The sequence below is a fragment of the Girardinichthys multiradiatus genome, chromosome 14 (genome assembly GCF_021462225.1).
Source record: "Girardinichthys multiradiatus isolate DD_20200921_A chromosome 14, DD_fGirMul_XY1, whole genome shotgun sequence".
Taxonomy (NCBI): Eukaryota; Metazoa; Chordata; class Actinopteri; order Cyprinodontiformes; family Goodeidae; genus Girardinichthys; species Girardinichthys multiradiatus.
In genome coordinates, this window is record NC_061807.1 from 41,977,578 (window position 1) to 42,003,846 (window position 26,269).

At 41.5% G+C, this 26,269-nt stretch overlaps 1 protein-coding gene across 2 annotated transcripts in view; it reads left to right on the forward strand.

Annotated features, from left to right (window-relative positions):
* Positions 1–2,661: 2,661 nt before the first annotated feature.
* Positions 2,662–26,269, forward strand: part of mtmr1a (myotubularin related protein 1a) — a 51,000-nt gene continuing 27,392 nt past the window's right edge. Inside the window, exons 1-9 of one of the 2 annotated variants that reach the window (XM_047386534.1) lie at positions 2,662–3,460; positions 10,385–10,490; positions 11,242–11,265; positions 19,198–19,263; positions 22,960–23,047; positions 23,232–23,326; positions 23,439–23,546; positions 23,659–23,757; positions 25,605–25,688. In XM_047386534.1, the coding sequence (XP_047242490.1) occupies positions 3,375–3,460; positions 10,385–10,490; positions 11,242–11,265; positions 19,198–19,263; positions 22,960–23,047; positions 23,232–23,326; positions 23,439–23,546; positions 23,659–23,757; positions 25,605–25,688 (756 nt within the window). In that variant the 5' untranslated portion in view covers positions 2,662–3,374. The remainder of the gene's footprint in view (positions 3,461–10,384; positions 10,491–11,241; positions 11,266–19,197; positions 19,264–22,959; positions 23,048–23,231; positions 23,327–23,438; positions 23,547–23,658; positions 23,758–25,604; positions 25,689–26,269) is intronic. The other variant, XM_047386535.1, reaches the window with a different exon arrangement.

A 26,269-nucleotide genomic window follows, 5' to 3' on the forward strand; every position in this document is an offset into this window, starting at 1 on the left:
TTCTTGGCATGTTTACTACTATTTCTCTAGTGACTTAATGGAGTCCCTAAACTGTAGAAATAACTTTATGAATCTTTCAGTTTCAATGACTCTTTCTCATGTTTTTAAAGTTTCGTTAGATTGGGGCATAATGTGTCATTATTTGAGATGTTTAAGCCTACTCCATGTTCTCAGACATGTTCTGTTTAAGTGAGTTCTTGAGTCTTCGGGTCTGACTGTAATCAGTCCTGAGTGTTGCTAATGAAATAGAACCCAGCTTATCAGACAAAATGTTTAATTGTGGTTAGTTTTTCACAAAGGCTCAGGTTTGTTTAGATAATTTTTTTCCTCTTAAAAAAATTAAACTTTTGCAAAACTGCATTTTTATTTTTGTCGTCGTACTTGTCGTCTTCCGCTTTATCTGGGACTGGGTCGCGGGGGCAGCAGACTCAGCAGAGACACCCAGACGTCCCCTCCTCCGGAGGGGAGCCCAAGGCGTTCCCAGGCCAGCCGTGAGACATAGTCCCTCCAGCGTGTTCTGGGCCGTCCCCTGGGCCTCCTCCCGGTGGGACGTGCCTGGAACACCTCCCGAGGAAGGCGTCCAGGAGGCATCCGGTATAAATGCCCGAGCCACCTCAACTGGCTCCTCTCGATGTGGAGGAGCAGCGGCTCTACTCCGAGCCCCTCCCGGATGACCAAGGCAGCGGGCTGGGGTGGGTTTGCTTGTTGCCCCACAGCTCAGCCGTCTGGTGTTGGGGTTTACCCCAGTGGATGAGAGGGTCGCATCTCTGCGCCTTCGGGTTGGGGACAGGTCTCTGACTGTCGTTTTGGCCTACGGAATACCTGGCCTTCCTGGCGTCCCGGTCAGGGTGCCGGATAGTGCCCGTCCTGGAGACTCCATTATTCTGATGGGGGATTTCAACGCCCACGTGGGAAACAACAGTGACACCTGGAGAGGCGTGATCGGGAGGAATGGCCTCCCTGATTTGAATCCGAGTGGTGTTTTGTGATTGGACTTCTGTGCTAGTCACGGATTGTCCATAATGAACACCATGTTCAAGCATAAGGGTGTCCATCAGTGCATTTGGCACCAGGACACCCCAGGCAGGAGATCGATGATTGACTTTGTTGTCGTGTTGTCAGACTTTCGGCTGCATGTTTTGGACGTTCAGGTGAAGAGAGGGGCTGAGCTGTCCACTGATCACCACCTGGTGGTGAGTTGGATCCGCTGGAGGAGGAGAAAGCCGGACAGACTTGCCAGGCCCAGGTGCTTAGTGAGGGTCTGCTGGGTACGTCTGGCAGAGCCCTTGGCCAGGGATGTATTCAACTCCCACCTCCGGGAGAGGTTTGACCAGATTCTGTTGGAGACATAGAGTCCGAGTGGACCATGTTCTTCCCATCTATTGTCAATACTGCTGCCCGTAGCTGCGGCCGTAAGGTCTGCGGTGCCTGTCGCAGCCTATCGGGTGTGGTTGGCTTGTGGGACTCCTGAGGCAGCTGACGGGTACACTGTTTACAGTGGGGGTGGGAGTCTGCTGACCTCGACTGGGGACATTATCGGGGGATGGAAAGAGTACTTCGAGGATCTCCTCAACCCTGCCATCACGCATTCCCTGATGGAAGCATAGGCTGGGGACTCAGGGTTATACTCTTTCATCACCCAGGCTGAAGTCACCGAGGTGGTTATAAAGCTCCATGGTAGCAGGGCTTCGGGGGTGGATGAGATCCGCCCTGAGTACCTCAAGTCTCTAAATGTTGTGGGGCTGTCGTGGTTGAAACGCCTCTACAACATTGCGTGGCGGTCGAGGACAGTGCCTCTGGACTGGCAGACTTGTATGGTGGTCCCACTTCATAAGAAGGGTGACCGGAGGGTGTGTTCCAACTACAGCGGGATCACACTCCTCAGCCTCCCTGGTAAGGCCTACGCCAGGGTACTGGAGAAGAAAGTCCGGGCGATAGTCGACCCTTGGCTTCAGGAGGAGCAGTGTGGTTTTCGTCCCGGCCGTGGAACACTGGACCAGCTCTATACCCTCTACAGGGTACTCGAGGGTTCATGGGAGTTTGCCCAACTGGTCTACATATGTTTTGTGGACCTGGAGAAGGCATTCAACTGTGTCCATCGTGGTGCCCTATGGGGGGTGCTCCAGGAGTATGGAATCAGGGGCCCCTTTTTAGGGAGCATCCAGTCTCTGTATGAGCGGAGCAGGGGTTTGGTCCGCATTGCAGGCACTAAGTCAGCCCTGTTCCCGGTGCATGTTGGACTCCGGCAGGGCTGCCCTTTGTCACCGGTCCTGTTCATAACTTTTATGGCCAAGGGCTCGAGGGGGCCTGGTTTGGGGGCCAATGGATTTTGTCTCTTCTTTTTGCAGATGACGTGGTCCTGCTGGCCCCCTCTAGCCAAGACCTACAACAGCACTGGAGCAGTTCGCAGCCGAATGTGAAGCAGCTGGGATAAAGATCAGCTCCTCCAAGTCTGAGGCCATGGTTTTCCGAAAAGGGTGGCTTGTCCTCTTCAGGTTGGAGGGGAGTTCCTGCCTCAAGTGGAGGAGTTCAAGTATCTCGGGGTCTTGCATTTTTATTTTCTCATGTTATATTTATCAGAAATTAAATGATATTTATCAGATTATTAAACATTTGTTTCATAATCTAAAACACTTAATTGTAACAATAAAGCAAAAACAACAGAAATCTGTGGAGGCGACTCTTTCACATCGCCGTGTATTTATTTCAATATATAGATCAATGTTACATTGTTACTTTACCTCAAATGTCCACAATAACAGATGCATGATTAAGGATGTGTTGTGCATGTGATACACTGAACAGAAGAAGCTTTCATTAAACACTGAGTTTTCTACAGACAACAGCACCACAGAAACAACTGAAGTATAATTATATCTTATCATAAGCAATTTAAAGAAATATGTGTAATTGAAAGACATTTCAAAATGGGTTTTTAGTTTGACTTTTAAGACATTAGCTGCTAAGAAAAAAAATTACTTTGTATCAAACAAAATACGAAGAACGTCAAAATCCTTAGTTCACCATCCTGCAGCTTCTGTAAACCTGCTTTACTTCGTGGTGAGTATAAACACAGTCACTAACACACTCATGTTCCTTGAAGGGTCCTGTAACTGGGATGAGTTGCTGGTTTCTGCTGTTCTGGTTTTCTCTTGCTGAACAAAAAAGAAACAGATGAACGCAGGTTGTTACATGAAGTAGGCGGAGCTGCACAGAGGAAGAGATGCTACAGAGACAGAGGAAACCGCAGAGCTGAAACTAACAGCCAAGAAAGGGAGTGAAACGGAACCGAGTCGAACTGAGCTTTATCAGGACCTCGCTGTCAGAGGGAAGACTGCCCACATCTGTCCAGGGTTCGGCCCACGGTTCGGGAGATGGAGAAAAAAGACGGAGCAAAACCGATCCACAGCCCCTGGGGTTCCCCGACCTCCAGCCTGTCCGGTTCTGATGCTGCGGACAGGTGAGCAGGCTAAGATACATGAACCGTGCTAAAGGTGGAACCCGATTCAGCGGGAATATATATATATATATATATATATTATTAACAAGGCTACATGATGTGGTTGTTGGCGCAAAAAAGTCTTGGGATTCGAATCCCTGTCAGGGCCTTTCTTCATATAACTCGCGTGTTCTGCGTGTTATATCATGAGCGGATCTTATCAGTTCCGCCATCAAAGAATGGATTATCACCCTGAATACTTTCTGCTCTTGAATGCAGCACAGCGTGATACTAAACTAGAAGTCTCTTTGATCCAAGTGAGAACAACAGACACGGAGGTAGAAGAAACGAACATGGTTCAAGAAGGGCGGGACTAGTGGAGCTGTAATGCTTATTTTTAGACCATTTAAACCGGATGGAGTAACGTAAACGACTCCGTATGTGATGACATGTTGTCATATTTATTAATGCATTCGTGTTGACTAGCACAGCTCCATCTGCTGTCTCCTCTTTGCTCCTGCTCTGCATCCACGGTGCCTCCTTTTCAACTCATCTGGGATTTTGGGCTGTGGTTGAGGTTTCAGTTGAGCTTTTGACACGTTGTTCCTGGTTGTCTGGCTGTTGTGCTGGGTAATGGACCCAGCACAACATGCTCTAAGGTAGAGAGAACCTCCTATTATAACTCTTCTGAAGCTATAATAGAAGTATTAGAAGTATAAATAATAATAATAATAGTTTCAGTATCCCCACTTCTCTGTCAGGTCAATCAGGTGGGTCCCCCACAGAAAATGCATTCTTTATCTTTTTATTTACGTTTTATTAAAATGTCACAAATACAAAGGATCCGCTGTATTTTCCTAAGATTAATTTATAAATTTCTAGAATCAGTTAAAGTTAGCTGCATTAATTGCTAATCTGTTTATAGTAACCATAGTAACGGTTACAGGACCACGGAATACTAAAATCACATGGTAACATTACCAGTAGGCCTACTTCCCTTATTCATATTGAATGGTTTCGTCAGATCATGATGTGTGCACGACAAGCTTCTGAGCTCTGGGCCTGAACCTAAACAAAGATGCATCTGAGCTGGTTCATAGCAGCATCATAATTATGTCTTAATAGATCAGCTTGATCACAAAGTTTGTTTAGATGCAGCTAAATAGAAAATTTGATTTGTTATTTTATTAACCTGATATTACTCATGTAATATTGTAAAAGTAGGTTTGTACTGTTGCGGTTGGTTAACATGGAGATAGTTTCACTGTTTCTAAAAAAACAAAATCACTATTATAGATCAGTTTGCTTATTACTTTCTCAATTTACATGCTGTTTTATTGGTTTCATATAATATTTTCTGTAAAAAGCGACAATAGTAATAGTTTTCTGATGTTTTTGAAATTCACTTCTAGCTGTGCTGGCAAATAAAAACACTTCCAAAAATATTTTAGAAATCCAGAAATGATCAACTATTACTCCGTAATTAAATATTTGGCCAAATGACTTGTTTAAGACTCAAAATTAAAAGCTTTTGACTCAGGACTTGCATGTCTTGACTTTGGACTCGACTTGGGACGGTCATGTGTTTACTTGGGACTTGACTCGAGGCCTGGGTGGAAAGACTTGAGGCTTATTTGTGACTTGCAAAACAATGACTTGTTCCCCCCTCTGGACTGTACTGGTCCAGAGTGAACTGAATTTTATAAAGCGTTGTGATATCAATCATATGTTTCAGGCATCGGAGGATGAACTATTTCTTTGACAGTGGAGAGAATTGTCTTCTTGCCGTTGCTCTTCTCCCAGACTGTTTAGTCAAAAAAATCTAGAGTGTATAAATAAAACATAAAACACTTTATTTTTTAAAAACAGTAAATCATTCTGAATACTTAGTTTTGAGGGACAAAAGCTTGAACAAACCTTCATTTCTTGTGTAAACTCCTTACTTTCCTTCTTGACATGGTTCATAGAACATAAGTTCGTTAATAAGAAAAAGAATATTATGGTTTCCTTGTGACACGTCTGACATGCCTGTACACTTGCTGTTTCTTTCTATATATCAAATAGCTAGGTATAACCTCTCCTCGGCATCCCTTTCCCGTTCTGCTAAGGTGATGAGAGGAACAGATGATAAATACAGTCAGAGTAGCTCATATGCAGTCTTGTATTTGTAGCCTGTGGACAGAGAGGGAGATGGACACTTCTGTATGTAAAAATAACTGTCAGAGATAACGTTTCTCGCATACCATTCAGAGTAAATAAAATGTATTTATAAAATTATGGCAAAGTGTTGCACAGTGGTAAGTAATGCCAATCTGACCTCTATACCCTATATAAGACATGAAAATACCCAAATTATTTTAATCCTCAGTTGAAACCTGGATTCAGTGTCATCCCATTTCTATTAATGTTCAACACAAATGATAGAAGTGATGAGGACTAAATGTGGACATTATATTCACTAGCCCTAAGGGACAATATTTAGTTTTAATTGGGTGAGACTTGGGTGAGAGGCAGAAACTAGAGCTTTTTAGACATACCTCAGTGTCTCTGAAGGTTTCCTTTCCATGGTTAGAGATTGAAAAGCGGAATACGTTCCAAACTTATGTGGACATCACACTTGTTAACCAGTTGCTAACATACCCAGAAACCATTGAATTCAGTTTACCCTCGAACACAATTAACAAGTTATTAACAAGGAACATCTAACCTAGTCCTAAACAGCTGAAGAATGATGTCAATAAAACTGTTTTCTGTGAGCTAAATAATGACAGCAGGGGTCAAGCTGTACCAAACTCACACAACAAATCTTTCACTCCCTGATGGCTCTATAAACCACATCAAATATGGTTTCCCTTACATTAAACAGGTGAATAACGGATAATAAAGGGCAAAAATGTAGAATGTAAAAAATGGCAAGTCAAGTGACAAGTCTGCATTGCATTTTGTTGAGATGCCACCACCTCCAGATCATCCGTTTAATGCATGGATAACACTATTTGATGGGAAGATATCAGGGAGTGTAACCCTGTATGGAATGAAAAGATGATGATTTATAACGTTGAAAATGTCCTTAAATACATGATTATGCAGTGACAAGTCAACATTTACCCTTGTAGAGATGGCAAGGCTCTAGTTTAATGATAGTTATTCTTAAAAAAATATATGAATTTAAAATTATTTTATCAGTAATGGGTCTATCTAGATTTTATTAAAAATGGCGTGTCAAATTATTCACACCCCTCTGAATAATTATCGGGAATGTCACTGCTGGCTTTACATCAGTCAAACCCTTCTGATAACTCCACAGTTCTATTTGGTAATGAACTCCAGTTCATTGAACTGTCTCCATAGACTCCCGTTAGGACTCTGACTGACTCCTAAATGTTATTATGTCCGTTCAGATAAAACAGGCTTAAAGGAGTATTTAAACCTAAATGTGCCACTTGGTGCTTTGCAGTGGTTGAATTATCTGTGTTCAATTTAGCCTTTTTAACCGAGATGCTGCGTTCAAAATGTATATTTTTATGTGTTGTCATATTCCATATGATTTTAATAATAATTTCATTTTAAAATGATCTTTCTAACCTTAAGAAATGATACCTAAATCTGAAACATTGCAGTGTTTAAAAATGCAAAAACAGAAGAAATCTGAGGAATCAGATCATTTTTTAGTGCATTGAAGATTGACTGTTAATCTGAGACTATGTATGGAGCATTAAATGAAGTAAACTTTTTTTAGTTTACAAAAAAATGAGAAAAATCCAAGTAAAAACAGTGACGAGGGCTGATGATCCTCCTCTGATGGTGTCTGGTCAACACCATTTACATCTCTTTCACTACACGTGTCTGTGGAGAAGTAAAAATGACAACATTTTATCAGTAACAATGAAAATGTGATCAGTCCGCAGATATTTTAAGCCATAATTGCTACTTTGCCCAAATCAATAATCTGGCAAAGTGTGACGATGATCTGCTGTATAGACCTGAAGATGTTCACATCATTCATGACAGCATTGGATCAAAAACTCTATAAAAACTTCAATTAAACTCACTGGATCTCTATAATCAGTTGGATAAAAATCCAACTGATACCCTTTGCATTCCAGTAAACTGGAACAAACTAAGAATACACCTGCAAAGCAGTGGCAAAATAAATGTTTTCATAGTTCTTTCTTTTTATTTAGAAATGAAGTCCAAATTAAAATGCTAATTGATGTCCTATCAATACCAAGAGTCACCTGGGTTTGAATAGCGTGTTTATAGACCTGCTGGACATTCTAAGTGCTTTGTTCCACAGTTGCCTCTGAAGTGGAGTTTTACCAGTGAGATTGATTTTTTTGAGGCACTGTTTTTTTTATTTTGTTTTATTTATTTATTTCAATCATATACACATTTTCGTCGTACACCATAAAACATGTTTACATTACTGTTTGTTTGAAAAGGAGGTTGGCAGGAGTAAAAACCTATTTGACCCTACCCGCTTCCTTTCAGATGTAACTTTACACATTATTCTTGAAAAAGAAGAAACAATAAAAACAATACTTGTCCTACCACAAAAGAAAACATAAGACACTGAACACGATATCTATGAATAAATGAAATCAATAAATGATGCTTTTTCAGTTCACACGAGTAATAAAAGTACAGAAAGCAAAACAAAAGAGAAAAAAGGACTTGTTTATATTTTATGTTTTTAAATATTTCACTTTACCGTCCCAGTTTAAAGTGTTCCTCTCCGTCATTCTATATATTTTATATATTTAAAATGTGCACGTTATATTTTCTTTTGAACTGGCTTATGTTTTTACTTAGTTTTAATTCTTCTGTTAAGCTGTTACATAATTTAACCCCAGCTATTGTAATATAAAGTTCTTCTTGCACCATAAATTTTCAAATTCATTTTCCCTCATAGATTATTTCCTCCATCCCTCTTTGAAAACAATTCCACTTTTTTTTTAAGAAGCAAATTATTTTCACTTCAAATATAATTTGTGCTGTTTTAAATTGGACCAAGTCTGAAAATTTCATATCTTCCATTTTTTAAATAGTTGTTTTGTGCGGTCTTTGTAACCATCTTGGTTAATTAATCTTATTGCCCTTTTCAGCTTTGTAGTTATAGTGTGGGTATTATGTTTGTAGGTGTTTCCCCACACTTCTGCACAGTAACTCAAATATGGTAAAGTAATGTACAATATACGGTGGCCAACTGGTCCAAACGCACTGCAAATGGCTAAACATGCTGCAAAAACATAAATGATGTAACATTCCAAAACACATAAACGCAAAAACCAAATGTGACAGAAAACCGCTGCAAAAGAAAAATGCTGAAATCACAGAAAACTGTTAGGACTTGAGCAACGGAGGAACCCAGAATGCAGACCAACAGGCAGCATGACGGTAAGTGAAAAAGATTTAATGAATAAAAAACAAAAACTCACTCACAGAGAAGGCAGGAACAAAACAGAAACAGGCAGGTGAGACAGGCATGGCATGATCCAAAAAATGAGACATCATGATTTGAAAAAACAAAACATGAGCTTGATCTGAGAAACAAGACTTGAGCATGATTTGAAAATGTTTCCGCGATGAATAAACGGAACAGGTGTGTATATATGGAGAGTGAACCAGGTGAAGCAAGACAGATTAACTAGGTGCAGGTGAACCGAATAAAGATAATTGACAGACAGAACAAAACGTGGCTGGAGCAAAACAGACTCTTGAATACAAACAAACAGAAACTAGAACAACATGAAAATAAAGCATAACCAGATCCAAAAACCAAACTTGACAAAACATGAACAAGACTAAAACATGACCCGAAAAATAAACAGAAACATGATTCAAAACTTCAACTGTGAAATAACATATAAAGAAAAAACCAAAAACCAAACAACCCCAAATCATAACAAAAACAGAGAGAAACAAAAACATACAACCACCAAAACAAATGCAAAGGATTAATAATCCGCTGTGATCACTTCCAAGACCTGCTGTAAATCCATCCCAGAACACAACATACTGTAAACAGAAAAAACTTGAATACATTTGATACACTATGAATATCATTAATATACATTATAGATATTTTTCAGACTCAGGATTGATTATTGAGGTACACCACATGCCATGCTCATGAGTCTCGACATGTTAATTTATAGGGCTGAAACAATCGGATTAATTGATTATTGAAATAATTGTCAACTGATTGAGTATTCAAATAATCGTTAACTGGAGTATACAGACTCCAGACTACAGATTTCTACCAAGTCCATAAATCCTAGAACTGTTGATCTATTATTTCTAAAAACCATATTGTGACTGTCTGTCAGCAACTCGTGTTTCTCAGCAAAGCTGTCAAATCTTTCAAGAAATAGTTTCTCTACTGTTTTTGAGAAGTGAGAAAGTACCGATATTGTCCTATAATTATTGAAATGACGATTGTTTCCTGATTTATAAATGGGAACAACTTTAGCTATTTCCATTTTATTTGGAAAAACACTATTTTGAAATGACACGCTACAGATTAAAGGTTTTACGATACCATCACTAACACTCTTTACTGTTTTCATGTCAGTGTCATTCCAGTATGTACTGGAGGTACTCTTGAAACCATTTATTATATCATAAATATCTCTCTCTTCTACTGTTGTCAGAATCATAAGGCTCTCATTCCTATCAACATAATCTAACGTGTCTGTTTCTGTAGCAGTAACCTTTATTCCTCTGCTAGTGTTTACAAAGAATGTGTGTAATATGTTTACTACTGCATTTATTCTGACATATTTTTCCTACTCTATGAAATATATCAGGATAGTCATCGTTCCTCATTGTTTTTTATTAGAGTGTTTAATATAATATATTTTATTTGGTGTTAAATGGAAACAGAAATAGGAAATAAACCTAAGTTTGAGTCTGCCTGACCAGTGCTTCCTGTCATGTCTTTAGTTCTGCAGGTTCTCATGTGGAGTGGTGTAAGCAGCTAATCGCAGCCACTTTAACCAGTCAGATCTCAAGAACAGTCCAACCAGATGTTCTGACCAGGGATTCCAAGGTAATGATAAAACACCAGGGTTTTCTCAATACTTGATACCATTTTGGACAACGTGTCAACATTTTTTGAAAGCATGGAGTTAATTTTGATAAAAATCAGAAAAATATTTCCAGTTAAACTGTGACAGTGTTTTCATTTTATTATTTAGAGCAAACCATGAAGTAGTAGACAATTCAGCACCTATTTAGAGGAAAAACAGCACATAGCAAAGCAGTAGGCGGCTAATAGGTTCATGCTACAGACCCAAAGATGGTATCTATTTAAGAAAGTGGGAGATTTGAAGACTCTGTGTTTAAGTTCACAATGCCAAGTCTCCAGCAAAAAGTCACAATACGATGGTGAGAAAGCACTAGCAAGGACTCCTTGGTGAAATCTAAGTCCTGGGAGAGTCGGTCCAATATAATTTGATGTTCCCCTCTATTCCTTTCTCTATCCTTCTTAAAATGAACTCTGCTCCAAAATTCAATTACTTACTACAAGCATTCCCACTGAAGATCCCATCAAAAATATTTTCATCAATTTGATGTTGTGCAACCAGAATAAAGTCAGTCATTTTCCGGTCTAATGTTTGTGCTCTAACATCCAGATTAATAGCTAAGTAGCTTGGCAATTAATATCTGTTGCCATTTTCCAAGAAGCAGAAGAATTTACAAAGTGAAAGCTCACATGATGCTTGATTAGTGATTGTTCATTTTCATCTGAATTCCAGCTTTGGTGTTCATGTATGTGTTCTGGTCTGTTTTACCTGCAGATATCCAAAAGGCTGAGCTCCTGGGTAAGCACCCTTCTCTGATTGTCCACACAGTAACTGTAGATGGGATAGATCACAACTAAAATTCAAAATCTCAATCTGCCTTCTTTCTTAGTCAGAACTAGTGTAATGCTGCAGATAGGAACCACTTCTCTCTGCCTTGTTTGTGTCTGTATTCGCTTCCAAAAGCTTGCTTTGCCTTTATTCTTGATGTTTGAATCCTGGATGTGAATAATGTGTAATTGTGTAATTGTCCTGCCTTAAAAACTGTGTATTGCCAACCAGATAAGCTAACGTTTGGGTCATAAGAGTAGTCCATAAAAGCAAACCTACATGTTTTTTTAAGCTTTTTTGACATATTTTGCCAGTTTAAAACTACAATGTCTCTTTTATATTATTATCATCGTCTGACAAATTTCTGCAAGTATAGGTCCTTAAAAATCTGTTGTTTTTTTTGCTATTATGATGGGATGGAGTCTCTTTTAAAGCTGTTTTGGTCCCAGCTTGGACAGTAAGGGTAACTTCCAACATGGATGTTCTGTTCCCATGACATCTGGTTCTACTGTTTCTTTTTCTTACTTGCAGACATTCTCTCCTTAGAAACATAATGTGGTAACAAACTTTAATAACTAAATTATACTATCAGTCAGTCAGTCATTTTCTACTGCTTATTCCATAGTGGGTTGCGGGGGAGCTGGTGCCTATCTCCAGCAGTCGCCAGTCCATCGCAGTAAATTATACTGTATTTTACTAAATTATTAACTAAATCATATTTAAACCCTGTTTATCCGTTCAGTTCTCAAGTATTGTTCTCCTACAATGCTTAGAACTGTAAGAAACATGCAGGATCTATTTAATTCCATATCATCAAATATTTTGTTGAGGGACAAAATAGTTGAGGGGCTGTGTAGTCTAGGCATGTTGATATATCTTTCCACACTGTCAGCCAAACGTCATATGCTGTTTGGCAGTGCCAGAGAGCAGGTAGATAGTCATCATGTAAATCTCTGCAGTTGGTTCGTATTAGTTTGGGAAAAACCCTCTTGGAACCTCATTCGTCATGTACAGTGGGTTCTATGGAGGATTTTGTGTTGTAAGCTGAAGGTTGTTTTAGGTCAGTCTAAAAGTGTGTGTGCAAATTTTACACTTTATATTTTACAAATATATCTAGTAAAACATTATATTAGATTAAATCGTTCCCATCAGATATATTCTCTAAATCAGTCATATCCTAAATGTTGTAAGAGAAAGGTTGACTGTGAGGACCGCCACTTCCAGGACAGGTGGAGACTTTCTCTGAACTTTCACCAGAGCCTTACGGATCAAACAAGAGGAATGGATTTATTTGTTTCTATTTGTTCTGTCTTCAATGCAGCAGAATTAAAGCTGCAGTAGCTAACTTTAGTAAAAATTTATTTTTTACATTTTTGTTAAATGTGTGACTATGTCCTGACAGTAGAATATAAGACAGATTATCTGTGATAAAATCAAGCTCCTCTGGCTCCTCCCAGTGGTCCTACTGCCATTTGCAGAAACACACCGCTTGCCGTCAGAAGCAACCAAGCAGAGCCAGGAGGAATGTCTTAGCAGTGTGAATCATGCTCGTGCACGCGCCGCTCACACCCCTCCCCCACACAGCATGCATTGTCATTCAAGATTGTAGGTGTGCTGCAGCTGTGCTAATGGTTAATGGTTATTCGCCTGCTTACTAGCCTGCGTGTTCACGGCAGGCTCCACTGTGGAGGGAGGCTGTAGCACAGCACTCTCTACTGCAGCTTTAAAAGGGCTGGTAATGGTAGTGATAGACCTAGAATATCTTAGATGCCGATTTCACTACATAGTGTTTGTTACATGTCTAAACATAGGTTGTCTCATGGTTTATCCAAATATATATTGTAATGGATGGGGCAGATAGTATTTATAAAAGTTTAGGAGTTCAAGCATCCTAGACTTTGAGCCTAATGTGAACTTATTTTTTACTTTTGAGTAAATCCAACTTTATATACAATGGCAAGTAGAAATTTCCATTTAACCTTTTCTGCATCTAATTAAAAAATGTAACTGTTAATAAGGTTCAGATGGTATATAATGCGGACTTTCCTTTGATTATTTGAAAAATTATTTATGTAGTTAAGTTTCATCATCAATATTAGTTATTATTTTTTTTTTCAAAATCCTGCACATTTATTTGTGATGGGGATTTTTTTTAAATTGGTGGTGAGAATTTTAGATTTCTTAAAAGGATTGTATTACAACAATTTCATACCAGTGACAGCTAAACATTATTAGTATTTAAAAAGTTTGGACTAAAACTGTTTTATACCAGTGACCCAGCTTATTTGAATGATGGGACCACAACTGCCTCATACCAGCAACCTCAAGGATTAATATTATCATCTTTCTTCTAGCACCAGATGAATTCCTTACCACAGAGGATTTAATGACCTTATTACCTCTATTAGAAAGATTGGATTAGAACCAGCTCTTACCAGTAAACTCCCAAGGATTATTAGTGTCATTTGATTGGTTTTCTGTGATTTTCTGTCTCATTGTAATGTTTTTCGTCATGTACAGCACTTTGAGTGCCTTCTTGTTGAAAAGCACTATATAAATAAACTTGACTTGACTTTCAGAGAAGAGCCAGAGGAACAGCAACTTGAATGAGAAATAAATGGTTCCATCCGAACTGGTCAAAAATATTTCAAAATGCATACTCTGACTGGCTGCATCCTAGGTATCATCCTAAGTAGAAATCAACTGGACTTCTCTTGTCTTTTGGAAATGTTTTACCTTTCAGTCAAAAGGCTTCTTCTGTTCAACCACAATCACACTAATAGGGCCATTATGGTCACTATTTGGGGAATTAGGACACATGAGTCACTGGCCCTACCTTCTTTTCAGCTCAGTGTTTGCATTGTTGTTGCATGACGATCCAAACATGTCCGTAGCATGTGAGTTGTTTTGGTCATATGTTTGAAGATGTGCTTTACTGTAAAACCATCTGGGGAGATGAGTCGGGGCTGCAGAGTATGTCAAAGAAAGATGAAATCTGGGACGACCTCCTTTGTTCAATGTTAGTGTTTTTTTTTTCGATGTTTAACATAGATGGCTGCTTTAACTCCTCTCTCAAACCAGCCGTCTCCCCTGTACAAAATGTTGACATTGCTGTCTTCAAATGAGTGTCCCTTGTCCTTGAGAACTAAATGAACCACTGATTCATGCCCCCATAGACCATCTGCTTGTGTAGCTGCCGTTGAGTTTCTCCAATGTAGAGGTCTGAACATCCCTTGGGTGTATGCACTGGACTGAATATACCACACACGGAGCTTGTGTTTGGATGTTCTAACCTTGGGTTTAACCTGTCTCTGTCTAGGAATGTTGTTGGGTTTAAAATGTGCTAGAATAATGTGCTTGGATAATATCCTTCTTAGTTTCTCGGAAATCCAGCCACGTGTGGAACACCATTGTTCTTCCGCTTCTTCTACTTTTCTCCTTTAGTGGACTGAGTTGAGTGTTTTCTAGAAATTTTGGATGCCTTAACCTAGACCGAGTTAGGGTATCCACAGGTTTGAAGTGCTTTCTTGATGCCCTTGTGTTTCTTGTCCTTTGGTTCCGTTCTTTTGGGTACCTCTTCAGTGTAGAGATTGACCCCATTGGGTGAAATTGGGGATCTTATGGCAATCTATTCTTCTGTTTGTGGAAGTTGTCATTGTATTTAAAGTACGTGTTGGAGAGACAGATCCAAGAATGGAAATATGGTCTGGGGGGAAAGTTTGTCCTGCCTTGTAGCTGCTTATCTTCTTGACGATGTTTCCTTATCATTTCCACTGTGTCCAGTATAAGGTAGGCCTGATCCTGTGATACAAGTAGTGAAATAATTCAAGTTTAGCCTCATATTTTCTCATTTCACTTAGACTTATGTTGTGCAGATCCATCACATATAATAAAATAAAAACAAACATTTAATTTACATATTGGAAAGTAACAAAATAGATAACACCACTTGGATTCAGATCGGGGAGGCCGTTCCTCCCGATCACGCCTCTCCAGGTGTCACTGTCGTTCCCCACGTGGGCGTTGAAGTCCCCCAGCTGAATAATGGACAGTGACAGTGACACCTGGAGAGGCGTGATCGGGAGGAATAGCCTCCCCGATCTGAATCCGAGTGGTGTTTTGTTATTGGACTTCTGTGCTAGTCACGGATTGTCCATAACGAACACCATGTTCAAACATAAGGGTGTCCATCAGTGCACTTGGTACCAGGACACCCTAGGCAGGAGGTCGATGATCGACTTTGTTGTCGTATCATCAGACCTCCGGCTGCATGTTTTGGACACTCGGGTGAAGAGAGGGGCTGAGCTGTCCACTGATCATCACCTGGTGGTGAGTTGGATCCGCTGGAGGAGGAGAAAGCCAGACAAACTTGGCAGGCCCAAGCGCATAGTGAGGGTCTGCTGGGAACGCCTGGCGGAGCCCTCGGCCAGGGATGTATTCAACTCCCACCTCCGGGAGAGCTTCGACCAGATCCCGGGGGATGTTGGAGACATAGAGTCCGAGTGGACCATGTTCTCCGCATCTATTGTCGATGCTGCTGCCCATAGCTGCGGCCGTAAGGTCCGCGGTGCCTGTCGTGGCGGCAATCCCAGAACCCGGTGGTGGCAGTAAGGGATGCTGTTAAGCTGAAGAAGGAGTCCTATCGGCTGTGGTTGGCTTGTGGGACTCCTGAGGCGGCTGACGGGTACCGTGAGGCCAAGCGTGCTGCGGCCCGGGCTGTGGCAGAGGCAAAAACTCGGGCCTGGGAAGAGTTCGGTGAGGCCATGGAGAAGGACTACCGGTTGGCCTCGAAGCGATTCTGGCAAACCGTCCGGCGCCTCCGGAGGGGGAAGCAGTGCTTTGCCAACACTGTTTATAGTGGGAGCAGGAGACTGCTGACCTCGACTGAGGACATTATCGGGCGGTGGAAGGAGTACTTCCAGGATCTCCTCAATCCTGCCATCATGCATTCCGTGGTGGAAACAGAGGCTGGGGACTCGGGGTTGGACTCTTTCATCACCCAGGCTGAAGTCACCAAGGTGGTTAAAAAGCTCCGCGGTGGCAAGGCTTCGGGGGTGGATGAGATCCGCCCTGAGTACCTCAAGTCTCTGGATGTTGTAGGGCTGTCATGGTTGACACACCTCTTCAACATTGCGTGGCGGTCGGGGACAGTGCCTCTGGACTGGCAGACTGGGGTGGTGGTCCCCCTTTATAAGAAGGGGGACCGGAGGTGTGTTCCAACTACAGGGGGATCACACTCCTCAGCCTCCCTGGTAAGGCCTACGCCAGGGTATTGGAGAGGAGAGTCCAACCGATAGTCGAACCTCGGCTTCAGGAGGAGCAGTGTGGTTTTCGTCCCAGCTGTGGAACACTGGACCAGCTCTATACCCTCTACAGGGTGCTCGAGGGTTCATGGGAGTTTGCCCAACCGGTTCACATGTGTTTTGTGGACCTGGAGAAGGCATTCGGCTCTGTCCCTCGTGATGCCCTGTGGGGGGTGCTCCAGGAGTATGGAATCGGGGGCCCTTTATTAGGGGCCATCCGGTCCCTGTACGAGTGGAGCAGGAGTTTGGTCCGCATTGCCGGCACTAAGTCGGACCTGTTCCCAGTGCATGTTGGACACCGGCAGGGCTGCCCTTTGTCACCGGTCCTGTTCATAACTTTTATGGACAGGATTTCTAGACGCAGCCAAGGGCCGGAGGGGGTCTGGTTTGGGGACCAGTGGATTTCGTCTCTTCTTTTTGCGGATGACGTGGTCCTGCTGGCCCTCTCTAGCCAAGACCTACAGCATGCGCTGTGGCGGTTCGCAGCCGAGTGTAAAGCGGCTGGGATGAGGATCAGCTCCTCCAAGTCCGAGGCCATGGTACTCGACCGGAAAAGGGTGGCTTGTCCTCTTCAGGTTGGAGGGGAATTCCTGCCTCAAGTGGAGGAGTTTAAGTATCTCGGGGTCTTGTTCACGAGTGAGGGAAGAATGGAGTGGGAGATCGACAGACGGATCGGTGCGGCTGCCACAGTAATGGGGGCGCTGTGCCGGTCCATTGTGGTGAAGAGAGAGCTGAGCCGAAAAGCAAAGCTCTCAATTTACTGGTCGGTCTACGTTCCTACCCTCACCTATGGCCATGAACTTTGGGTCATGACCGAAAGAACAAGATCACGGATATAAGCGGCTGAAATGAGCTTCCTCCGTAGGGTGGCCGGGCACTCCCGTAGAGATAGGGTGAGGAGCTCGGCCATCCGGGAGGGGCTCGGAGTAGAGCCGCTGCTCCTCCACATCGAGAGGAGCCAGTTGAGGTGGCTCGGGCATCTATACTGGATGCCTCCTGGACGCCTTCCTCGGGAGGTGTTCCAGGCACGTCCCACCGGGAGGAAGCCCAGGGGACGGCCCAGGACACGCTGGAGGGACTATGTCTCTCGGCTGGCCTGGGAACGCCTTGGGCTCCCCCTGGAGGAACTGGAGGAGGTGTCTGGAGAGAGGGACGTCTGGGCGTCTCTGCTGAGTCTGCTGCCCCCGCAACCCGGTCCTGGATAAGCGGAAGACGACGAACGAACGAACAAAATAGATAAGATATCAAGGAGGGTGAACACTTTTGCAAGGCACTGTATGTTTAGTTAGAACGGTTATACGCACACCTGTGTGTGTTGTTGCGGCACACTAACAGTGCTAGGTCCAGCCCCCATCTGAATAGTACATTTCTGTGGAAATTTTCTCCTGTATTTTACCATGGTGGAGGGAAAAATTAAAAGTCTTTCAGTGACAAGTCTGCCAACAAAGAAACAGTTGCCTCTGTGCCTTTTAGTATGCTGTGGCAGGTCAAAGGTTCCACAGAGGTCTAAGCATCTGAAGAGTCACAACAATCACATACAGTTATAGTTATAGTTATCCTGGGACATTCATAGGAGCCCAACCAATCACAGTGCTAAATCCACAGGCGTCAACACAGCTGCAGACAGAAGGTCACTGAACAGATTCAAGACAAACGTCAGGCGAAATTCCCATAATATGCGAATAAAATGCCATAAAATCTCCAAAGGGATGAGATATTTAATCCCAGAAAATGTCATTACTGTATGTGCAGGTGTTCACAGACAGACTGTGAGGCCTAATTCACTAAATAAATTTCAACATGATCTACACCATGTTCATGGTGACAGAGAGACACGCTGTGCTGTTGTAACACTTTCCTCTTCATGGCTGTCTGATTAGACAGATAACATTGAAATGATGCGTTTTTCATTTCCACATCAAGTAGTCTTGAATGGTGTGGGTTGGACTGAACTGAAGGTTAAACTTTGGCATTTACGCTCAGAATATATATATTTTTTTCTGAGTTTAAAACAATTATAACGATGGAGAACATATTAGTCAGACTAGCAGGGGACTTTTGATTTTTTTAAGTCATAAAACGGGGGAGCAAAAACTCAAGTTTCCTCCCCCACTTTTAAAAATGGTACAGCTTTTGCTCTATGGTATCTTGCTCTTTGCCCTATGGCAGGGGTGTCAGACTCCAGTCCTCGAGGGCCAGTGTCTTGCAACGTTTAGATGTGTCCCTGGTCCAGCACACCTCAAACGAATGGTTACATTTCCTCCTCAGTATGCTGTCAATTTCTCCAGAGTTCTGCTAATGACCTAATTATTTGATTCAGGTGTGTTAAAGCAGAGGAACATCTAAAGGTTGCAGGTTACTGGCCCTCGAGGACTGGAGTTTGACACCTGTGCCCTATGGTATCTATATGGTATCAATGGTATATATACAAAACAGCAGGAAATCTGTAAAATCAATTACAGGCATGGATCAGCAATTCTGACAGTTACTCAATGATCTTATCTCTTGCTACAACTTAGCATTGATTTCTTTGATCTTCACTGCTAAACCTTTTACTTACAGCTTTCCTTATCTTTCTCATCCTTTCTGTCTTCTGCAGAAATCAGATGATGAGGAACTTTATTTCCATGAAGAATATGATTTAAACTTTCCTTCCTCTGCATTGGCAAGTGTTATGTGTTCTTCCTGATACTGTCCCTCTATTGTGTCCTTGTCCAGGTTTGCTTCTTCTGTTTTGTGTTATGCTTAACATGACTGTTTGGAGCTCACCACAGATTGAGGTTTTTTTAAATGAGTAATTATTTGAGTTTGCCTGCAGCAGAATCTACAAAAATTGAGAACTTGATTTGTGTCTGATCAGTTTGCTCTAATCGCTTCCTGAATAATCTGGCTGACCCAGTTTCAAAGATTAATTAATCACAAACTGAGCTGACTGATTATTGAACATGATTATGCTCTTAATTAGAATAAATGAAACATGTGTTAATCCAGGCCACCCTGAACAAAATTATTATTATTATTACTCATGGGAATTTGGACATAAAGATAATTTGTACTTTGAATCAAAATGCTCCTTGTGAACATGAAAGTGTTAATCCTGTGATGGAGCTTATAGCATGTGTGCAGTCAATAACTTTAGTTACTTCAAGAAAACCATCTCTTTGCAAACTGATTTAATATTAGCCAGTTCAACTGTATTGAATGGGAATTTGATAAACCTGAATTCTATCCCACAAAGATACCGAACGGATAAGTCTGCCAACTGTCTTTGGAATTGTACTGTTGCTATGGGAACCTCAGAGTGGTCAGAAGCTGTATGGATATGTGCAGTGCAATAGTTCTCACCTTGTTGCGCACTAGGCTCGGCTGCACCTCTGAGCACAGATCTTAAAAATCTGAAACAGCTGATGAGACTTTGGAAAAATATTCTATTGCTTATGTATTCATTATCCATCATCTGTCTCTGTGTGTACTGTAATTCTTGTGAATTAAAATCATTAATAGCTTCCCAGGGACCCACTAAGTGTCACCAACGAGCCACTTTGTATACCATTCATGAAGCTGGGATAGCGTTATGACATCACACCAATCACTTCATTGTTGATACATGTGAACTCCTGTGTGGAATAGGGAGTCCTCCACTGAAAAATAAAATAATGGCATACGGAATATGAATGCATTGATCTTGGGATTCTATAGTCCACAACATATTGAAGTCTGTTCGGTTCTATGCAAAACTCACACTGCACACATTCCTTGAGCAATGATGTGTAAACATACTGTTTTAACCACAGACTGTTGTTTCAAACTGTCTTTATAGCAACACTGGTTGTGGATGGATTCATCAGCTCAGGTCTAGTAGATTTGTTCTGAAGACACTCTGTTGTTGTACAACAGACTCATGAAGAGGATGCTCAGGCTTCTCCATAATGTTCTTAATTTTATGAAGAATCCTTCTTTGTACAATGATCTCCAGAGGTTCCAGAGGAATCCCCAGAACCAGCCTTCTTTATTAGCTTGTTGAGCTTTTTTAAGTCCCTGGCTCTGATGCTGCTACCCCAGCAGATGATGGCAGAAGAGATCACACTCTCCACAACAGACTTATAGAAGATATGCAACATCTTGCTGCAAACACTGGAGGACCTAAACTTCCTCAAGAAGTAGAGTCTGCTCTGTCCCTTCTTGTAGACGGCTTCACAGTTGCATCTCCACTCCAGTCTGTTGTCCAGGTGAACACCGAGGTATTTATACTCCTCCACCTCTTCCACTTCTTCTCCCATGATGGAAATAGTGTTTGACCTATTCTTGTTTCTCTTAAAATCTACAATCATCTCCTTTGTTTTATTCATCTGGACCTAGATCTGGACCTGCAGCCTTGTTCGGGTTCAGTCTTTCCAGTTGCATGTTCACCTGACTTCTTGAGACACACAGGTGGAAGGGCGAGTCAAAGGGATCATCAGCATCTTTTGATTTGGTAGAAGGCAAACATGTAGAAGCAGAAGGGTCCATGGCTGACGTGGAAGAAAAGACATTTGAGGTGTTACAGGACAGCTGTGGGTTCTGTGGGTCAAAGGAGGGTGGGATGTCTGTTTGGCTGTGAGCCGGAGCGGAGGATGTTGAGCTTGTTTCTGAACTGAACGTATTGAAGAATGTGTTCAGTTCATTGGCTCTGTCCAGACCTCCATCGGTCTGAACATCCTTCTGCTTGAAGCCTGTGATCTTCTTCATCCCCGACCACACATCTCTGATATTGTTTTGCTGGAGCTTGCTCTCCAGCTTCTTCTTTTACACCTCCTTGCTGTCTCTTATCTTGACTTTAAGTTGCTTCTGTATACTCCTCAGTAATTCTCTGTCTCCCTCTCTGAAGGCTCTTTTTTCTTGTTAAGCAGATCCTTCAGGTCACTGGTGATCCAAGGTTTGTTATTGGGGAAGCATCTCACGGTTCTGGTGGGGATGGTGTTATCCACACAAAAATTTATGTAGTCAGTCAGACACTCATAATTTCTTTGATGTCCTCTCCATGTGGCTGGCACAGTGCGTCCCAGTGTGTAGCCTCAAGGCAACCTCACAGGGCTTCTTCAGCTTCCTGTGACCATCTTCTCACAGTTCTCTTTATTACAAGTTGCCTCTGAACAAGAGCTTTATATTTTGAGTAGAGAAAAACAAGATTGTGATCTGATTTGCCTAGAGGAGGTCTTGCTGTAAAGATGTATGAGTCCTTGGCATTTATATAAAACAAATCGAACGTTTTGTTTTCTCTGGTAGAGCAGCTGACAAACTGTTGAAATGTTGGAAGTGTAGCAGAGAGTGAAGCATGGTTAAAATCACCAGACATTGCCACAAACACATTGGGGTGTTATGTATGTAGCTTAGCAACAACTGACTTGATGGCATCACATGCAGTGATGGCAACAGCGGAATGTGGAACGTAAACTGTTGCCAAAATAACAGTGGTGAACTCTCTGGGTAAATAATATGGAAGAAAACTTACTGCTAACAATTCAATATCTGGCCTGTAGAGATGACACTTCACAGTGCCATGTTCTGGATGACAACATCTGTTATTCAAAGTGCCAATCCACTTCCTTTGCGTTTGCCCCTCCTCTTTAAATCTCTGTCTGCTCGTATGGTCAGAAAGCCTGGCAGAGAGATGCTGGAGTCAGGCACATGATCCTGCAGCCATATCTCAGTGAAACACATAATACTGCATTCCCGATACTCGGGCTGGGTCCTTTGTAGGGCTTGGAGTTCATCCAAATTGTTTCCCAACAATCTCACATTGCCCATCAGAGTTGATGGAAGAGATGATTTGAACCTCCTCCTTCTCTCTTTTCTCTTTGCTCCTGCTCTGCATCCACAGCGCCTCCTTTTCAATTCATCAGGGATTTGGGGTTATAGTTGGAGTATTATTTAGCTTTTGAGATATTAATTAGCTTCTCCCAGTTGTAAAAAACAACCAAGTTTCCATGGTGACGTATAATAACAAAAGTAAAAAGGTATCAGCAAAAATCCTTCCAGCTGCACAGCATCCAATACCAGAAAGGATAATTGTCCAAAAAAAAAATCTATTTTATCCTCCACAAGAGAAATTTGAGTTCTTTAAAAGAATATTTAAGAACGAAAAGTAACAGAGCTACTCCAACCTGCTGCTACCTTGATTGGTGTCATTCTAGAATTAGATAACATTTATTAGAATTACGTTTACTGTTTGTAGTTCAGGCCCTTTATCTGGTTGATAATCATATCTTCAAGCCATTGTCATTCACTGGTCATAATCCACTGAAATGATTCATAAAACATGTTCTTAGCTGTAGAAGGTGCAGATCTGGGGGCCCTGCTGACTGCTCTGTGCTCTCTTCAGAACCGTCCAACTCTGGGATTTGGTGCGCCAGTCAAGCTTTCACCTAACCAAGTGCCTCTTCTGCCAGGAGAAACTGTTCAGATTACAGGTACCTTCATCGTTTTTAATGTGTTACACCTCCAGCATCATATTTGTCACACTGTTAAAAGTCTCATATCCAGTCTTTTTGTTATTTGCCACTTACCTAACCAGTTTAAATCACCACCTTTTCTCTGTCTTCTCTCTCTTGTTGTTGTGTTTGTGTACGGTTGTGGATGCAACCATGTGTTTAGTTAAAGACGTTATGTATATCTGTCCATTCAGTGGTCTGATTACTGGTACTCTGACGGTCACAGACTACAAGCTTTACTTTACCAGTTTGATAAAGGTACATGTTATTTTTCTTGTTCTTCTTATTTCCTATAATGTTCTGTTTAATAGATTTCAGGGTTCTCTCCAGTGTCTTTGCAGTAAGCTAATGTCAGTCTGTTATCACTCAGGAATCTTCCTTTATTCTTGACATCAACTTTGGAGCTATCAGCAGACTGGAGACCATTAGTGTCCCCAACCAAGGAGATAACACTAAGGGAATTGAAATGGTTTGTAAGGTAAAACCTTAAATACTCTCCTCTCAAAGTCCCTTCTCCAAATCTCGTGCAATGTTTTTTTTATTTTTTCATATGCTTAATTGAACTGTTTCCTTACTCTCTCGTTGGTCAGGACATAAGGAGTGCCAGGTTTGCCTATAAAACAGATGAGAGCCAACCAGAGATGGGCGAGATGTTATCCAAACATGCTTTCCCTCTCTCCTACAGCTTGGTTAGTCTAATTAAGTGATATGTTTGATATCGAATGCCATGTAGTTTAGTTGTGTAACCAAACTGAAAATAATAAAATTATACTTGTAACCTGGGTGTTGCCATGGTAAAGAGGACTGAGTGTGGGTTTACTGCTTAATAAAACTATTTCAACATCAAATGACCAAAAGTGAAGCAGGGCAAGATATTCACAGTTAGAAATTATCACAACACCTCTTACAGATAAAAGTAACTTGTCTACAATATGCATCCCAAAAATACAACCATAAAAAATAAATACAAAATTTAAAACATACAACGATAAAACCGATTTAAATACATCTATAAATAAATAATTAAAAGGGCTCTTTGCATGGTCCCCACCTCGCAACTTTCAGCTAGTGAATCTGAACTGGATGAGGAAACCTGCAGATAATTGACGGGTTTGTAATCCGTCTTTATATATAAAACCTCTCTAGGAGAAATGGGAACAGTCCTCCAGTTTGACATGACAGAGATAGAATACCATGGTCCCAACAGTCTGCAGGCTGCATTTCATTTCATTAAAACCTGTAAAATAACTATCCTGCTATGTGTAGGTTAGTAATATAAGATTCAAATTCTCCCTTGAAAATCATTTCACTGAGTCTGAAAGACTTGCTCTTGATGGAGTAACACTGAGCAGTTTTATTGTGCACATTTATTATGAACAGGATTTGACCTGAGACTCTAAATGTATCACTTTTTATCATCTTTATTACAGCAAAAAAAGAAAACTAAGCTCTTACAGGTTATTCATTCATTCATTCATCTTCTATACCGCTTATTCCATAGTGGGTCACGGGGGAGCTGGTGCCTATCTCCAGCAGTTTACGGGCAAGAGGCAGTGTACACCCTGGACAGGTCGGCAGTCCATTGCAACAGTGCAACACAGTCATACAGGACAAACAACCACGCACACACACCTAAGGGCAATGTAGAGAGACCAATTTTCCATAACAGTCATGTTTTTGGGCTGTGGGAGGAAGCCAGAGTACCCAGAGAGAATCCATGCATGCACAGGGAGAACATGCAAACTCCATGCAGAAAGACCCCCGGCCGGGAGTCGAGCCCAGTACCTTCTTGCTGCAATAAAACAGTGTTACCAACTACGCCACCGTGCAGACCTGGGTTATTTCAACTTTTTTATATAGAGCTAATCCAAAACAGGTGTCATAATGCACTTTTACAAGACAGATGCAGTTCATCTCCAGAAATATAGAAAATGAAATCAATCCAGTAGGGTCCGATCAGTGGCTCTTAAAAGTCCACACAACTCTGTTAAAATACCAGATGTATGTCATGTAAAAAAGGAGAAATCAGATCAAAACATATTTCACCTAAAATGTGACTTTGGACTTTACAGTTGAACTGAAAAAATGGTTGCAGCAACTTGGCTGCATTAATGCACAACCTTAAACTAAAACCTTCTGGCAGTAGATTTGAATTAAATTTCAGAATTCTTTTGTAGAAGACTCTTAGTCGGCCAGCATCCCAAAGTCTGACTTTGTAATTTTCCATCAATGTCTTGCACATTTGGAAAACAAACCCTTCAGGTCATTTCACAGATCTTCTGTCAGCTGTAGTTCTGAACTCTGGCTAACTGTTTATCTGAATGTCTGCTTGGACTCATTGTGATGCTGAGAAAAAAGATCCATCTTCATTGTCAGCTTTCTAGCAGACACCAGAAGGTTTCTCTTAAAATCTCATTCTCAGACAAACAGAAACACTGTAATTGTTTCTTATTGAGTTGGTCCCACCACCAATGTTCATCAGTGGAATTACGTGTCCAACAGACCAAACGTTGTAACGTCTTACCTTCTTTCTCAGCCTTTATTTGCCTTCAAGTATAATGAGCAGTTTCCTGTGGACGGCTGGAAGGTCTACGATCCAGCAGCAGAGTACAATCGACAGGTAACCCCACCAACCTCTTACCTTCTCAAGGTTTTAGGGTATGCTTCTGTAGTCTGTTGGTGTGAATCCTTTTTTTGATTTTGCTTAGTTTGGCTAAGTGTCATTTAGACTGACTGCAGATTTTTCTCACTGTAAAAACTTTAACAAAGTTGAGACAGGAAAGGGTTTATGTTTTAACTATTATTATGGTTAGAAAAGGATTAGATTACTGAACTGGCAGACACAACATGAATCAGCTCATTCGACACATTTCTCTCCTGAACTAAGTTACACTAATTTAAAATAAATAAACTTGACGCTCTGGTCTTACAGTGAAGAAAACCTAAGCAGTATTTATCTAACAGCCTATCTAACATTAGAACTATTTATGTTAAAGCTGCAGTAGGGAGTTCTGAGAAGCCTGAACGTTTGAACAAGCACACCTTACAGGTCCCTACCCCTTGCTCTCTGCTGTGGTGCAGCTCTCCCTCCACAGCTCCTCCCTCCGTGAACATGCAGGCTAGTAAGCAGGGCAATCGATGAAGTAGATAAACAGATCTGGCACATTCACTGGTAGGGACCAAACATCAATGATATGCTTT